This window comes from Elephas maximus, chromosome X (assembly GCF_024166365.1).
Source record: "Elephas maximus indicus isolate mEleMax1 chromosome X, mEleMax1 primary haplotype, whole genome shotgun sequence".
Classification (NCBI taxonomy): Eukaryota; Metazoa; Chordata; class Mammalia; order Proboscidea; family Elephantidae; genus Elephas; species Elephas maximus.
The window spans coordinates 174800365-174817135 of NC_064846.1; the positions used below are offsets into that span (position 1 = coordinate 174800365).

General features: G+C 39.1%; 1 protein-coding gene across 7 annotated transcripts in view; it reads left to right on the top strand.

Moving 5' to 3' along the window:
* The window catches only part of NLGN4X (neuroligin 4 X-linked), a 620760-nt gene that overhangs the window by 458570 nt on the left and 145419 nt on the right, over window positions 1–16771 (top strand). For 6 of the 7 annotated variants that reach the window (XM_049872280.1, XM_049872283.1, XM_049872282.1 and 3 more), the window contains 2 exons: window positions 10203–10262; window positions 13405–13557. In XM_049872280.1, the coding sequence (XP_049728237.1) occupies window positions 10203–10262; window positions 13405–13557 (213 nt within the window). The remainder of the gene's footprint in view (window positions 1–10202; window positions 10263–13404; window positions 13558–16771) is intronic. The other variant, XM_049872286.1, reaches the window with a different exon arrangement.

The window sequence follows — 16771 nt, forward strand, 5'->3', positions numbered from 1 at the left end:
ACCCTCAATGAGATGAATTGACACAGTGGCCGCAACCATGGGCTCAAGCGTAGTAATGATTGTGAGGATGGCGCAGGACTGGGCAGTGTTCCTTTCTGTTGTACGTAGGGTCGCCGTGAGTTGGAACTGACTCAAAGGCACCTGACAACAACAAAGAGATGCTGGCATATTTTATTGATAAAATTAGATTTATATTTTAATACTTAATGGAATAGCTATAAATTTTTGAAGTCATCTAAATATTTCCTTTCACACTTAGCCCCATTTCCCCATAGTGTTTGGCGGTGATACAAATTACTAGATATAAGGGATTATTATTCTGGCATTTTGGAAGGGTAGGAGATTTGAGGAGGTGGGAGGAAATCAGCGCTATGTCTGGGTTTTGAAATGCTAGTTTATCAACCACAAGATAGGTTTACTCTGCTATGAATTGTAGCAGAATCCTTGTTCCTGTCTTCTACTACTAAACCAAAAACCTCATTGCCATCAAGTCAATGCCGACTCATAGCAACCCTTTTGGACACAGAACTGCCGCATAGGCCTTCCAAGGAGCAGCTGGTGGATTCCAACTGCTGACCTTTTGGTTAGCAGCCTAACACTTAACCACTGCACCACCAGGGCCCCCCTATAGTACTAGTACTTATACGATTCATGGTTGCAACTAAACTAGATACTGAAGAGAACAAGCCTTGTTATTAAGGCCATTTATAGTTGGAAGAACAAAGACAACAGTCGCTTACTGCAAAAGAGGAAAAGAGTGAAAAATTAGACATAGACTAGAACATTAAGGACTCTATCTACTTAAAAAAAAAAAAGTATTGTGCTTTAGGTGAAAGTTTACCACACAAATTAGTTTCTCATCAAAGAATGTGTACAGAAATTTGACGTTGGTTGCAATCCCCACAATATGTTCTGTCTACCTTTGAATCCAAGTTACGCTCTGCTGTGTAAAATTAATTTAAAGTTGTAGTTTGGTATCCTTAACAAAATCTAAGCAACTTTTTTTTTCCTCTGAATTGACAAGCTGTTCTACAATTTGTATAGAAAGGCAAAGAATCCAGAGTAATGACAATGAGCTTGAAAAACCAGAACAAAGATGGAGGGGTTACGTTTTGCTATTTCAAAACTTACTACAAAGCTGTAGTGATCAGGAAAGTATGGTACTTGCATAAGAATAGACATATAGATCAACGGGATATAATTAAGAGGCCAGAAATAGACACTCATGTTTGCAGTTAATTGATTTTTGACAAAGACGCCGCAATAATTCAATAAGGAAAGGATAGTGTTTTTAATAAGTGGTGCTGGGTGTCCATAGGAAAAGATGAATTTTAACTCTTATTTCATACCTTACACAACATTTAACTCAAAATGGGTGAAAGACATAAATATAAGAACTAAAATTTTTAAACTTTTATTAAAAAGTAGGAGAAAACCTTTGGGACCATGGGTTAGGTAAAGATGTTTTAGGTAAGACACCAAAAGCAGAATTCATAAAAGAAAGCAGCTGATAAATTCAACCTCGTCAGTTTTGTTTTTTAAATGCACTTCAAAGACACCATTAAGTAAGTGAAAAACAAATCTACAAACTGCGAGAAAATATTTATAAATCATATTCAGGTATAAGACTTGTATCCAGAAAATACAAAAAATAGTAAGAGACCAACAACAGCTCAATAACACATTGGCAAAAAATTTGAATAGGCATCCCATCAAAGAAGATATAAGGATGCTTAAAAAGCACGTGAAAAGCTGTTCAACATTATGAGTCATTGTGAAATGCAGATCAAAACACAATGAGATACCACTTTGTACATACTCAAAACCAAGCCAAACCTGCTGCCACTGAGTCAGTTTTGACTCATAGCGACCACATAGGACACGGTAGAATTGCCCCATAGGGTTTCCAAGGCTGCCATCTTTATGGATGCAGACTGCCACGTCTTTCATCCACATAGTGGCTGGTGGGTTCAAACCTCTAACCTTTTGGTTAGCAGCTGAGTGCTTAACCATTGTGCCACCAGGGCTCCCATTCACAACCTCTCAGATAGCCATAATAAAAATGACAAAAATAAACATTGGTGAGGATGTAGAGAAACTGGAACTCTGGTGCATGGTTGGTGGGAATGTAAAATGGTGCCACCATTGTGGAAAAACTGCTTGGGGCTTACTCATATAGTTAAATATAGAACTACCATATGACCCAGCAAGTTTGTTCTTAAAAGGAAGACTCATTAACAACCTGCGCTATGCAGATGACGCAACCTTGCTTGCTGAAAGTGAAGAGGACTTGAAGCACTTACAGATGAAGATCAAAGACCACAGACTTCAGTGTGGATTACACCTCAACACAAAGAAAACAAAAATCCTCACAACTGGACCAATAAGCCACACCATGATAAAAAGAGAAAAGATTTAAGTTGTCAAGGATTTCATTTTACTTTGATCCACAACCAACACCCATGGAAGCAGCAGCCAAGAAATCAAAAGATGCATTACACTGAGCAAATCTTTTAAGTGTTGAGGAGCAAAGATGGTACCTTGAAGACTAAGGTACGCCTGACCCGAGCCATGGTATTTTCAATCGCATCATATGCATGCGAAAGCTGGACAATGAGTAAGGAAAACCGAAGAAGAATTGACACCTTTGAATTGTGGTGTTGGTGAAGAATATTGAATATACCATGGTCTGCCAAAAGAACAAACAAATCTGTCTTGGAAGAAGTACAGCCAGAAGCAAGGATGGGGAAACTGCATCTTATATACTTTGGGCATGTTATCAGGAAGGATCAGTCCCTGGATAGGGACATCAGGCTTGGTAAAGTACAGGGTCAGTGGAAATAAGACCCGCAATGAGATGGAATGACACACTGGCCGCAACAGTGGGCTCAAGCATAGCAAGGATTGTAAGGATCGCGCAGAACCGGGCAGTGTTTCCTTCTGTGGTACATAGGGTCACTATGAGTTGGAAACGACTTGATGGCACCTAACAACAACAACAATAACAACGTACACAAAAGTAATGAAAACATGTATTCAAACAAGTATTTGCACACCAATGTTCATTGCAGCACTATTCACAGTAGGCAAAGGGGGAAACAACCCAAGTGTCTATCAGTTTATAAATGGCTAAACCAAACACAGTGAATTCCTACAATGGAATATCGTTCAGCCATGAAAAGGAATGCAATACTAATACTTGGTAAAACACAGATAAACCTGTGTTATAAAGATATATCGATGTATATATAAAGAAATACTGCATGATATCATGCTAAGTGAAAGAAGCCAGATGCAAAGACCACTTGTTGTATGAATTCGTTTATATGAAATGTCCTCAAAAGGGAAATCTATGGAGACAGAAAGTAGACCGGTGGTTACTCAGAGTAAAGGTTGGGGATATGGAGTGCTTGTGAATGGATACAAACAACATTTTGGGGGTGAAATGTTCTAAAATCAGATTGTGCTGATGGATGCAAAAACTTTGGAAATTTACTAATAAATCACTGAATCCAAAAAAACGCGTTGCTGTCAAGTAGATTCCAACTCATATCGACCCTATAATAGGACAGAGTAGAACTGCCCCATAGGGTTTCCAAGGAGCACCTGGTGGATTCGAACCGCTGATCTTTTGGTTAACAGCTGTAGCTCTTAACCATTACACCACCAGAGTTTCTTCTGGAAACACGGGGGCATTAAATTCCAACCCTGGCCCAAACCCAAACCAAGGCCACCCTGCAGGGTCTGGAATATGTTAACCATTTCATGGATAGTTTTTTGGTGATGTCATGTTTTTTTCACTAATGGAATGGATGCTGAATCATTGTTTGTTGGTAGCTCTTTATTATTTTAAAAACCGGTGTGCTGATTGCAAGACAGACATATTGGCCCCATGTTCCGTGAAGCACATCACACAGGCGGGAAACTTGGGTCCCGTGGCGCATTACACTTCCTGGTTACACTTGAAGCATAAAATATCTTACTCAGCTTTCCCAAAATACTAGGTAAACATTCTACGTGCTGTGCACAATTGTTATCAGTTTGATTGTGGGTCCCATGTTCCGTGAAGCCCATCACACTCGTGGAACATATAGGTCCCATGGGCCAGAAAGTGCAACGCAAACTGTTTTCACCCCAAAAACAACTCATTTACTTCAATATCTCTGAATGTCAGCAACCGTACCTTCCCAATAGCACAAAGGAAATAGTAAACATACTTGCAAACCTTATCTCCCTGTACAGAAGCCTAAAAATGCAGAAGTTTCACACAATCACTCCTCCAGGAAGCATCTCCTCATATGAGTGGCTCTCAGCACTCACACGTGGCGTGGATCAACTTCCTTGTCTTTTAGGCAGTTGCACCAGCATCCACCATGACACCAGAACATACTGAAGAGGCTCAAATGCCTGCCATTAAACCTCCAGGGGCAGAAAACGTAACACAGTGTATATATCCCATGGCCCGTGGAAGGGTTAAATGTCAGAGCCTTCCCCCAAGTCATTGGGCTCAAAACCTTCAGGTTCACCACCAGTGTGTGAAATCTGGATAATCTCAACTACCCCTATGAGGAGGGAGAGTGGGGGAGGGTTCAGGGAACGGTAGGTACCCAATCAGCTTGAGAAAGATGTTCTAAAGATTTATGATGATTTTACAATTTTTATATCATCGTTATTTTACTCATTAACTAGCAATCCAGGCTGATCGACCATTCCTTTGATTCTTTACTGGATTCCTTGGTTGCCCAAAGTATAACTATTAAGAGCTTTGTTGGGGTATAATTTGCATACAAGAAACTTAACCCATTTTAAGTGTAACATTCAGAAACCCTGGTGGCTTAGTAGTTAAGAGCTATGGTCGCTAAACAAAAGGTCGGCAGTTCGAATCTGCCAGACACTCCTTGGAAACCCTATGAGGCAGTTCTATTCTGTCCTACAGAGTCGCTGTGAGTCGGAATAGACTTGACGGCAACAGTTTTGGTTGCAGGGGTGGTGTTCCCAGATACAGAGAAAAGAGGTTGACAAGAGGGAAGAAATTAAGAATAGGGCAGGGAGGTAAAGGCAGGTGCAGGGAAAGGTAAACCCAGGTGTGGCCTATAATTACAGGTGGCCATTCTCACTGACTACTGCATGTTTTCAAGGAGTCCTGGTAGCACAACAGTTCAGCGCTTCACTGTTACCTGAAAGATTGGCTGTCGATCTCACCAGAAGCTCTGAGGTAGAAAAAAGTCCTGTTGATCTACTTCTGTGAAGAGGACAGCCTAGAAAACCCTATGAGGCACTTCTGCTCTGTCATGTGGGGTCTCTAAGAGTAAGAATCAGCTTGACAGCATATTTCTAAGATGATCTCTAGGATGACCTTAACCTTAGAGAAGTAGAAATCATCTAACCTTGATAAATAGATCCATAGCCGCCATCAAGTTGACTCTACCTCATGGCGACCCCATGAACAACAGAATGAAACATTGCCTGGTCCTGTGCCATCCTCGCAATCACCAGAAGTAAAGGCCCCTTATTTTTCTAAAAGAAGACATCCCTTTTACATTTTTTAAACCAAATTTAGCAGTAAATTCAGTCCATGAGATAGCTTTGAAATATATTTTATACAAATGAGCTGTGACTTAATAACCAAGAAAAGAGAGTTGAGCTAATTCGATGCAGAACTAATTTTTAGACTTTTTTTTAAGGCATTTAAATACAATAGAATTTTTGGAAATGAATAGATTTTGTATCAGCACGTTCGAGTCCATCATTGGGGTTGTCATGTCAACCCATCTCACCGAGGGTCTTCTCCCTCTCCCTCACTGGCCCTCTACTTCACCAAACATGATGTCCGAGCAATCCATCCCTCCTGATGATGTGTCCAAAGCAAGCAAGTCAGAAAACTTTCTGTTGTGATCCATTAGGTTTTCACTGCCTAGTTTTCAGAAGTAGATTACCAGCCCTTTCTTTCTAGTCTGTCTTAGTCTGGAAGCTCCACTGAAAGCTGTCTGCCATGGGTGACGCTGCTGGTATCTGAAATACTGGTGGCAAACTTCCAGCATCCCAGCAACACACAAGCCACGGCAGATGTTGACAGACGGTGGTGGCATCTACCCCTGAAGGAACAAATTTTGTTGAAGGGAAGCAGCATGATGGCAGAGCACACTCCGTTTCCTAATCCATTCCGTCTTTTTTTGAAGACAAGTATACTTTTTCTAGCAACTTCTCTTTCTTTAATGAAAGAACATTGAATAAATGAGGTGACCTGTGTCTACAGAAACTTAAAAAAAAAAAAAATCTTGTTACTTGAATGAATTAAAACGTTTTTAGAAGTGAGAAGGGCTTCCTAACGCAAGCAGTTCAATGTATCATTCACATAGTATACTCAGATGTTGTCGTTTGGTTGATTCTGACTCATAGCGACCCTCTAGGACAGAGGAGAACTGCCCCATAGGGTTACCAGGCTGTAAATCTCTACAGAAGCAGACTGACACATCTTTCTCCCGTGGAGTGGCTGGTGGGTTCCAACCACTGACCTTTCGGTTAGCAGCCAAGTGCTTAACCACTTTGACACCAGGGCTCCTTATTTCTCTTAAAAAAGATGAGACCAGAAGAGCTAGATGATGCCCAGCTACAACCAATGACTGCCCTGACAGGGAACACAACAGAGAACCCCTGAGGGAGCAGGGGAGCAGCAGGATGCAGACCCCAAATTCTCGTAGAAAGACCAGAGTTAAAGGTCTGGCTGAGACTAGGAGGACCCCAGTGGTCATGGCCCCCAGACCTTCTGTTGGCCCAGGACAGGAGCCATTCCCAAAGCCAACTCTTCAGACAGGGATTGGACTGGACAATGGCATAGACAATGATACTGGTCAAGAGTGAGTTTCTTGGATCAAGTAGACACATGGGACTATGTGGGCAGCTTCTGTCTGGAGGGGAGATGGGAAGGTACGGGGGACAGAAGCTGGCTGAACGGACACGGGGAGTAGAATGAAGAGGAGATGTGTGCTGTTTCATTAGGGGGAGAGCAACTAGAAGTACACAGCAAGGTGTATATAAATTTTTGTGTGAGAGACTGACATGATTTGTAAACTTTCACTTAAAGCACAATAAAAATTAAAAAAAAAAAAGACATCCCTTGTACATTTTTTAAACCAAATTTATCAGTAAATTCAGTCCATGAGATAGCTTTGAAATAGATTTTATACAAATGAATTGTGACTTAATACCAAAAAGACAATTGAGCTAATTTGACACAGAACTAATTTTTAGACTTATTTTAGGCATTTAAATACGATATAATTTTTGGAAATAAATAGATTTTGTATCATGCTAATAGCTATAATACAGTGAGACACCAATATCATACTTTACGTGTGTTTGAAAAAGTCTGTGTTATCCTCTACATGGATGAACTCTGTGTTCTATCAGATGAAAACAGTGGTTTGCAGGGTTCAAGGAATTGGGCTTCTTTCTTTCCAATTCCACATTTATTGAACTGGTTGTTAATTAAACATATGACATTGCCCATATTTAACCTTTATTTGAGGTTGCCCTCGTGTTTAAGCGGTTAAGCACTTAGCTGCTTACCAAAAGATACCTGTTGGGAACCCACCCAGCGACTCCATGGGACAAAATCCTGGTTATCTCTTCCTATAAAGGTTATGGCCTAGAAAAGCCTATGGGGCAGTTCTACTTTGTCACATGGGGTTGCGCTGAATCAGAATCAACTCCATGGCACCTGAAAACAACAACCTTTATTTGACCTAGAGAAAAAACCCGGCACTTCAAATTTTTGCTCATAAATGCGTTTAAGCTCCCTTGAGTTATGCAGAACTGAAGAATGTCCTTCAGACAAAATGTTGTGATGACAGTTTTTCTCCCCTCTCTCCCTTAACTGAGGAAGGAACCCTGGTGGCACAGTGGTTGAAGCACTTAGCTGCTAACCAAAAGGTTGGTGGTTGGAACCCACCAGCCACTCCACGAGAGAAAGATGTGGCAGTCAGTTTCCGTAAAGACAATGGCCTTGGAAACTCTATGGGGCAGTTCTACTCTGACCTACAGAGTCACTGTCTTAGTCATCGAGTGCTGCTGTAATACAAATACCACAAGTGGATGGCTTTAACAAACAAAAGTTTATTCTCTCACAGTCTAGTAGACTAGAAGCCCAAATTCAGGGTGTCAGCTCCAGGGAAAAGCTCTCTCTCTCAGCTCTGGAGGAAGGTCCTTGTCATCAATCCTCCACTGGACTAGGAGCTTCTCTGCATAGGAACCCCGGGTCCAAAAGAGGTGCTCCGCTCCGGGCTCTGCTTTCTTGGTGGTATGAGGTCCCCAACTCTCTACTCACTTTCCTTCCCTTTTATCTCTTGTGAGGTGGTGCAGGCCACACCCCAGGGAAACTCCCTTTACACTGGATCAGGGATGTGACTTGAGCAGGAGTATTACATACCACTCTAATCCTCTTTAACATAATCTCATCTTGCCTCATTAACCACAGGCAGAGATTAGGATTTACAACACATGGGAAAATTACATCCATGACAAAATGGAGGACCACCACACAATACTGGGAATCATGGCCTAACCAAGTTGACACAATCATGGCCTAACCAAGTTGACACATATTTTTGGGGGGACGCAGTTCAATCCACAGCAGTTGCCATGAGTCGGACTCGAGCCAATAGCAATGGAATTGATTGATTGACTTTAAGTTGGGAGTCCTTGGTGCAAACTGTTAACGTGCTTGGCTACTAACTGAAATTTGGTTGTTTGAATCTGCCCAGAAGGATCACGGCCATTGAAAACCCTATGGAATGCAGTTCTCCTCTGACCCATGGAGTCGCCATGACTCACAATCGACTTGACTGGGAACCGGTTTGGTTTCATTAGTGCCTTATCTGTGGAGGTTAGCAGTCCAAATGCACCAGCCACTTCTTGGAAACCCTATGAGGCAGTTCTACTCTGTCTGTAGGGTCGCTGTGAGTTGGAATCGACTTGATGGCAACGAGTTGTTTTTTTTTTTTTACCTTTGGAGGTCCAGAATGGTGCAAAGGGTTAAAGCAACTCCGTGGTAACTGGTTTTACTTTAAATTAAACCACTTTTCCTAGCATTTTACAGGCAGTCAAAGACTTTCTCTTTAATTGACACAGTGTAAGCTAGTGGTATTTTTATATGCATTCGTGGGCTCTATCTATCTATAAAAAGAAGATAAAGCTGAGCCAATTAACTACACAATTCAAGCAAAACTGTTTTCGCCTCTCGTATCTGGAAAATACAAACCAAAATGGCACACTGCATTATAAAGATATAAGGGAGTCGTTTGGCAGATAGCTACTTATCCCTGCGTTTTGTTTTATGTGGAATTCTTATTCAGATAACATATTTGGGGTGATCCAGGTAGGTGACTTTATTTTTATTTTATTTTTTTTACAAATTCAGATAATAATACATACTTGAAACACAAGGAAGAAGGTTATACTGTTTTATTTTGGTATAAGGTACAAGATTTTTATAGTATCGAAAAAAAAAAAAGAGAAAGAGAGCCGAAAATGATTAGTGGTTCCCTCAGAGTCGAAATGTTAGTGATTTAAATCAATTAGTGACATTTCTAATTTCTATTTAAAAATATGTTTTAAATTCTTATGCATGAAACTAATGTAGGTTTTAAATTAAACATAAAACATAGATAAGATGCTTTAAGATTCCTCTACTTTATTGCTTGTTTTCTGCCTCCATAATAGAACTTCCTAATCAGAGCAGATCAGTGATATTTGAAAAATTTAAATAAGTGATAACGTGTTGAAATTAGAAGAACTTTGAACATTTCACATGCATTTCTTTTTAAAATGTGGGAAATCTCTCTTCAGATAGTTTAATGTTCTTTTTTTTTATTATTATTTTAAACTCACATTCGCTTTGGTGTTTGTTTTCTTCTTCTTTGATAGTAATATCATTTTAACCCCCCAAACTGCATTTTCACAGGGTATCCAATATTTTTTGCAAATAACATTTTGACTCTGTTCTTTTTGACATCTTTATGTTTACATGCATTTTGCATCTGCTCTATTTCATTTTTTGAAATACAAATATAACAGATTTGAACTTTTTTGTTACTCTTCTTTTTTACTGGATAGTATTTCTATCTCGTTTGGTTTTTTTGCAAACCTGTTGTTTTTGAATTCTCTTTTTTTTCCCTTTATTTTCCTTCTCACTGTGACCCCAGGAGCCAACACAAAGAAAAACGCAGATGATATTACCAGTAATGACCGTGGGGAAGATGAAGGTATTTTTTTTGCGTTTTCAAAGCTCGATCCTGATGCATGATTTTGTATCTTATCTCTCTCTCTATATATAGATATTTTTCATTTCAACCTGTTTTTCCTCCCCTTCTTTGAAACGGGTACACTGTGGTGTGCTTCTTTATTTTCTTCTTGTTTGGGAGACCACTGTTATTTTTAATCCCAATAACCATGTAAGATGCCTGCAAATCTCTTTTGAGAAGACATATCAAAGTTGTATCTAAATGCCAAGTGAGTAAGAAAATGCTATTTCCAAGGAAGTCCACTTCTTTTTTTTTCTTTTTTCTTTTTTGCTTGGCCACAAGAAGAGAAAATGGAATTTTAAAACATGCATGCATAGTTTCTTTTCTTCCTTTCAACAGTTGTTTTATAACCTTCAAAATAACTTGACACCTCAATGGAAACTTTTTGAGAGTGGCATTTCAGTTTTTTTCCCTTTTTTTGTGTGTGTGGGGGGGGTTCCTTTCTTTTACAAACATTGATTCTATAATAGGTTTCAAAAAATTTGCTCTGTCTCACAGTGAAGTACATCAAAAAGTGTATTTACGAGATGTTTCTTTCAGGAGTACTACCATTTAAAAAAATAAAGAAAAACGTAGGGGTATCTAAGAATTGAAAGAAAGGTCAAAAAGCTAGCTGTATGCATCTTCCTTTTTACACCACAACTATTGTGATAGCATTTTATTTTTCCTGAAATATTCTGTTGCTATGCAAAGTTTCTTCTCAAAGGATCCTAAACGGCATGACAAATTATCCACCCGAAGTGTAATGATTTTTCTTAAAAAATGGAAGGTATGTGGAATACAGGCAGCCATCCAGCCCATTGTACTCTGCCTTTTCAGCAGAATAAATGATTTTAAAACAGAAAAATAAATAAATAAATAAATAAAACAGACTTCTCCTTGCTGAGAAGGCTCTACAGAAGGGATAAAAGCACTTTTTTCCCCATCTGGGTAGCAAAGCACATGGAACTCCATTTATTTCCCTGAAAGGATGAAGAAGGAGTTCGATGAACCTTTAGTTCTATGCTTGAAAGGCAATTCAAGCTAGAGATGTGGGCGGTGAGTTATCTCTGCCTGTCAGTTTAACTTCCCTGCAAGTGCCTTTTTTATCAATTGCTTGTTTTTGCTGTCCTCTTTGATTCCTTTTATAAATCAACTGCTCTCCAAGAAACAAAATTTTGGCAACACGGCTTTCAAGCCTGGTCTTCCCTTAACTTTATCTCTTTACTAAGCCCTAAGTTCATAGGGCTGTCACTGCCTCAAACAGCTCTCTAAGAGATCTCTGATGGTGTTAGAATAGTTTCTTCTAAAACCGACTCATCACTCGGCCTCTGCTTTGGTAAGCGTGTCAGAACGTCAGCCATTTTATCCATACAAAACACGGCTTTTTTCTCCTATCTTCTTATACCTTATTCTATTATAATTTTCATCTCTCTCTGCTTTCTTTTTTAATATATTTCCCTTGCATAACTAAGATGTGTTTGCACAATATTGGCTATATAGCGTTACTACCATTAAAATGCTTTCTAATTTCCATTAAATAGCAATACACTGTGATAAGTACTTTTAATTAATATTACACCCAGTTATTACTCCCTCAAGTTCAAGAAAACCTTGTTCTCTTTTTCATTCAAGGTAAGAGACATTAATCTAATAGACTCTCAGGGGAAACATTAAAGCAACTATTGAAAATCTTCGCCTATTCTTTTTTCTGTAATTCAGTCGCCAACAGCCGCTAATTGTAAAATAAATCAGAGCAGAAAGACCAACGCAAAGTGAAAAAGAAGCACTTATTGGTGAAAAACACCGTTCCTTATTCAACCAGCAGTTCGTTTAAAAAAAAAACTGTGTAGTTTATGATTAATAAAGGTTAATAAAGTGTAACGTGCACTTGGATTTTATACAAGAAAATAAGAGAGTCTCTTTTGTATTGGATAAAATGTGCAGAGTTCTGAGAAGCTTGACACTTTTTTTGTACTTTACTGTGAGTAGTGCATGCTAGAACCTGTGGGTTTCTCACACCCCCTCTCAGCTCGCTAGCACCCAGTGAGGGTATTCGAGGTCATAATCTTAATTCACTGCATAAGTAGCCGCCATCGACACGATCGTATATTTCAATATCTCCAAATTTCTTTCCAGTATTCCAAAATCGTCTCCATGAATTAAAGGGAAGAAAGCTTGATTAAATATTTTCTTAAGTGTGGAATGTAGGCTGATTTGGCTGCATAGGTTCATTTTCCTACACCTTTTCAGAAAAGCACACTCTACAAATTCTACCTATTGTCTCAAAATTTCTGTCACCACAGATCATCGGGAAATATGTTTACGTCTGTTTTTTTAATTAAAAGAATGACTAAGGGTACACATGGCTTGCATATCACAATGGAAATTTATATTCTCTGGAAACGTGCGTTTAAATAATGTCGTTTAAATAGTCTGAGTTTGGAATCTTTTGCCATTTTCATTACATGTCTTTTATTTTTCATTTAAATATGTTGGGATATCACTACAACCAATAAACTTGAGTAATAAGAGTTGGTTGGGCATCTTTTTTAAAACATGTTTTTCTTCTGTTGACAATTTTTAAACAATTATTTAGCTTGGTTATCATTTGTCTTGTATTGACTATGCATAGTTTTACTACTACATTTTTTTTTAAAGATGATTTGATACACTCACTTTTGACTTAAGATGGCAATTATATTAAAAATAAATGATAATTTTCAGTTGATTTTACACTTAATTAGGTGATGAAAATACATTTTGGATCATACGCCATGTGCTTCTTTAGTTTAAATCACCTTGTAGAGTTTGAGCAATATTTAGGAAATTAGTACCTTAAATTATTTTTTGGTATCTTAGTCTATCTATTAGCTGTTGTATGCATACATATGACTCAAAATGACTGTATCCTTCTCCAAAAATCATTTCTATGAATCGAAAATATAATGGCGTTGACATTTTCCTAAGTGAGCCTATAATTCATGCATAGAAATGGGATGAAATCGACTTAAAACTAGAACGATCAACAAGTAGCCTCTGCCCGTTTTTTTTTTTTTTTTTTTTTTCAGCATCAGTTCATCAGTTTGATTTTTTATTGTCCTTACCTGGCCTTTTTTTCCAGACATCCATGATCAGAACAGTAAGAAGCCAGTTATGGTGTATATTCATGGTGGATCCTACATGGAGGGAACTGGCAACATGATAGACGGAAGTATTTTGGCAAGCTACGGAAATGTCATAGTGATCACCATTAACTACAGGCTGGGTATTTTAGGTAAGTGATTACCTCATATTAATGGCTGTGCAAGAGACAACTGTGAAAGTCTGTGTTTTATTCCGATGGGACGATTTGATTTGAATTGCGTCGCTGCAACAGCTAGAAAATTCTCCTATCCAGGAGTCGCTTTTTGTTATAGCATGTGTTTGCTCCTGGAAAACCAGTTGAAACTGTGTTTTAATACCTTCCTGTGGTTCAGCCATTGTATATCGTATATAGTTTTTATTTGACTACTTTTCTCTTGATGACTCTGAACCCTTCCTCAAATAAATGCAGGTTTCACGGTCATCAATCAATTTAAAATTAACTTTTGTTTAAAGTGCTTTTCTTTCTTTGGGTTAAATGAATGCCTGTGTTGTTCAGCAAAACCCTGTAGAGTGAACACGTCTTTGGTAATTTAATAGTGAATAATAACCATAGATATTAGCTTTTTTTTTTTTTCCTGTTTGTGTAGGTGTACGTGATTAGTTGATCTTTTAGAGGAAAATATTTCATGTAATGTTTTACCTGATTATCTGTGTATTTGGGGCCTTGAAAAACAGTTGTATGGTTTCGTGGCTCTTGTATTTGTGTGCCATGAAACTTAGTCATTTGAATTTTGTTTCATTTTGTGGCTTACAGTTAAAGGGCGTTAGTCGTGGATATGGAAATTCAGGCTTAGCTGCTGTGCGTTGTTTTGGTGTTTAATTCATTTTTATCCTAATCGTGAGTCTGAAAATTATACACCTTCGGTGGTAAGATTTTAAGATTTCCCTTCTTGCGTGGCTTTGCGTGTTGCTGTACAGTTCATGAATAATATCTCTGGAGCTGTGTAAAACCCCTGTCGCAAGGTGCAGTGCATTTGAATGGTGCAAAAAATCAAGATTTGAACGGTGTGACCATAAGAGGGAGTAGCGTATTTTGCAACGTGGTTATGGTAAACTATAAGCAACTAAAAGAGGCTGATGGTTCTGTGTCCAACAGGAAACAAGGCTGGGAATGAGCTCCACAAATTGCTAAACACTGCCAAGAATATTTTATCTTCAACTTGATGTTTTAATTTTATTTTGAGCATTTTTCCCCCATTCCTATGGGAAACCATTAGCATGTAAAAGACCCCAGGAGGGAGTAAGTGGAAATGCATCTGATTTAGGGGTGTTCAAATGCAAACAGTCTACAGCTGTTGGCAAAATTGTGATAAAGTACTCCAAATTCCATGTTGGAGTTTATATTAAGGGGAGGGGGGAGACTCAGCCTTGTTAAGAAATAATCAAGACTCACATAAATGGAAACAGAAGCTTTGTTCTGAGCAGTTATTCTACATGCGTATGAGGAGACCATTTGGATTCCAAAAAAAAAAAAAAAGAAAGAAATAGCTCAAAGTAGGCTGGTTATGGAGCCCTGGTGGCGCAGCGGTTAAGAGTTATGCCTGCTAACCTAAAGATCGGCAGTTTGAATCTGCCAACTGCTCCTTGGAAACTAAGGGGGAAGTTCTACTCTGTCCTATAGAGTGGCTATGAGTTAGAATCAACTCAACGGCAACGGGTTGTTTTCCACCCCACCCCCACCCCCACCCCCGTTAGGCTGGTTACAGTGAGGCTTATAAAGAGAAAAGGAAGGAAAAGTAAAGAAAATCAACCATTGACTAATCTTAAGTGATTGATTGAACCCTGCCTTCCTCTTTTTACTGAGATTAACTGCTATCTGGTCACAGGTGGTCTCTGGCCCTCCACCCACCTGCAGCGATGATATCTTTTGCGATGTAAATTAAGCAACCCTGGCTACTAACAGGAAAGTAAAGATTAGCAACTTTGGGTGAATAAAAGCTGAAGGCGGGATCAATTTCAGGCAAGAAAATTGTTTTCTAAGGTTCATCTTTGGTTTCGTGGGTAAGAAAAACCTTAAAATCAAAGTAAAACCAAAAACCAAACCAACCCTTTGCTGTTGAGTCGATTCTGACTCATAGCGACCCTATAGGACAGAGTAGAACTGCCCCATACGGTTTTCAAGGAGTGCCTGGTGGATTCCAACTGCCCATCTTTTGGTTAGCAGCCCAACTCTTAACCACTGTGCCACCAGGGTTTCCTTAAAATCAAAGTGGAAAAAAAAAAAAAAAAAACTAGTGCCAAAAATCAAAGTGAGGTGTCTGTTATTAATTTGTCTCTTCAATAGTGTAAAGAAACTTATTATTTCTTTTTTTTTTTTCTTTTTGGTAACCCCCACGAGCCAGGTCTTTGTGAAATAAATTGAACTAATTTTGCGTAGACATGTTTGCATGCTTCTTCAGATATCTTCACCTTCCCAGAAGTTTAGGCTCATTGCTTTGACTACTGGAAATCAGGTTCCTTTATCTTTTATAAAAGGTCCACTTAACCAAGAGGGGGAGAGAGAAAACCAGAAGAACACTCCACAGGGCCCTTTCAAAGAACCCAATGTACTGGGCCAGGAGCAGTGATAACATGCTGTGGAGGGACTCCACAGTACTCTCTGCTGAATGAAGCCAGAAACAATTAGCAAATGGCTGCACTGGGGGAGGGAGGATAAAAACTGTTCTCTCCTGTGAAAACAAAAATCATATTAAGCCAATAAGAGACACCAAAAAATGCGTTTTGAATACATGACTTTGCAAATCAGGGTAACAGTTCAACCAGGCAGTCGGAAATGTTCTGAAAATGAGAGATCCTGCAAACGCTCAGACCAAGTCTTATAGGCGTCACCGTGGAAAAACGGGTCTAAACAGACCCGATAAACAAATGTGTGGTCAGGAAAGATTCCACACAGCCTTGTGTTGAAGAACAATTGATATAATCACTGATTTACCCTAAACATAGCTCCCAGTCTAACCCTTGGAGTCTATCTCCCAAAACTGCCTGAATTCTCCAAAAAATGGCAATACCCGAGGCAAAACGGTCTTACTAGATTTATCTAGACCACTGTTTGACTCAAAGGAAACCACCAGGAACCAGTTTCTTCAAGGCTCAATGTTCAAAAGAATACCCACGAGCAAATGGCCTGGGTGGGTCACCCCAACTCCCAGCCAGTAAAACCCAGTGCCCTTGAGTCTATTCACCCTAACTCCGTGGACCCCAAAATCTGGATCCCAGGAGAATTAAAAGTTTCTCGCTGTATGCATAACGTGTTGATTTTACTTACAAGGTTGGATTCCCAGAACTTGGTTTTTCCCAAAGCAGACTTATATTAAGCAGCTCTAAGGTTTGGGATTTCGTGTAAG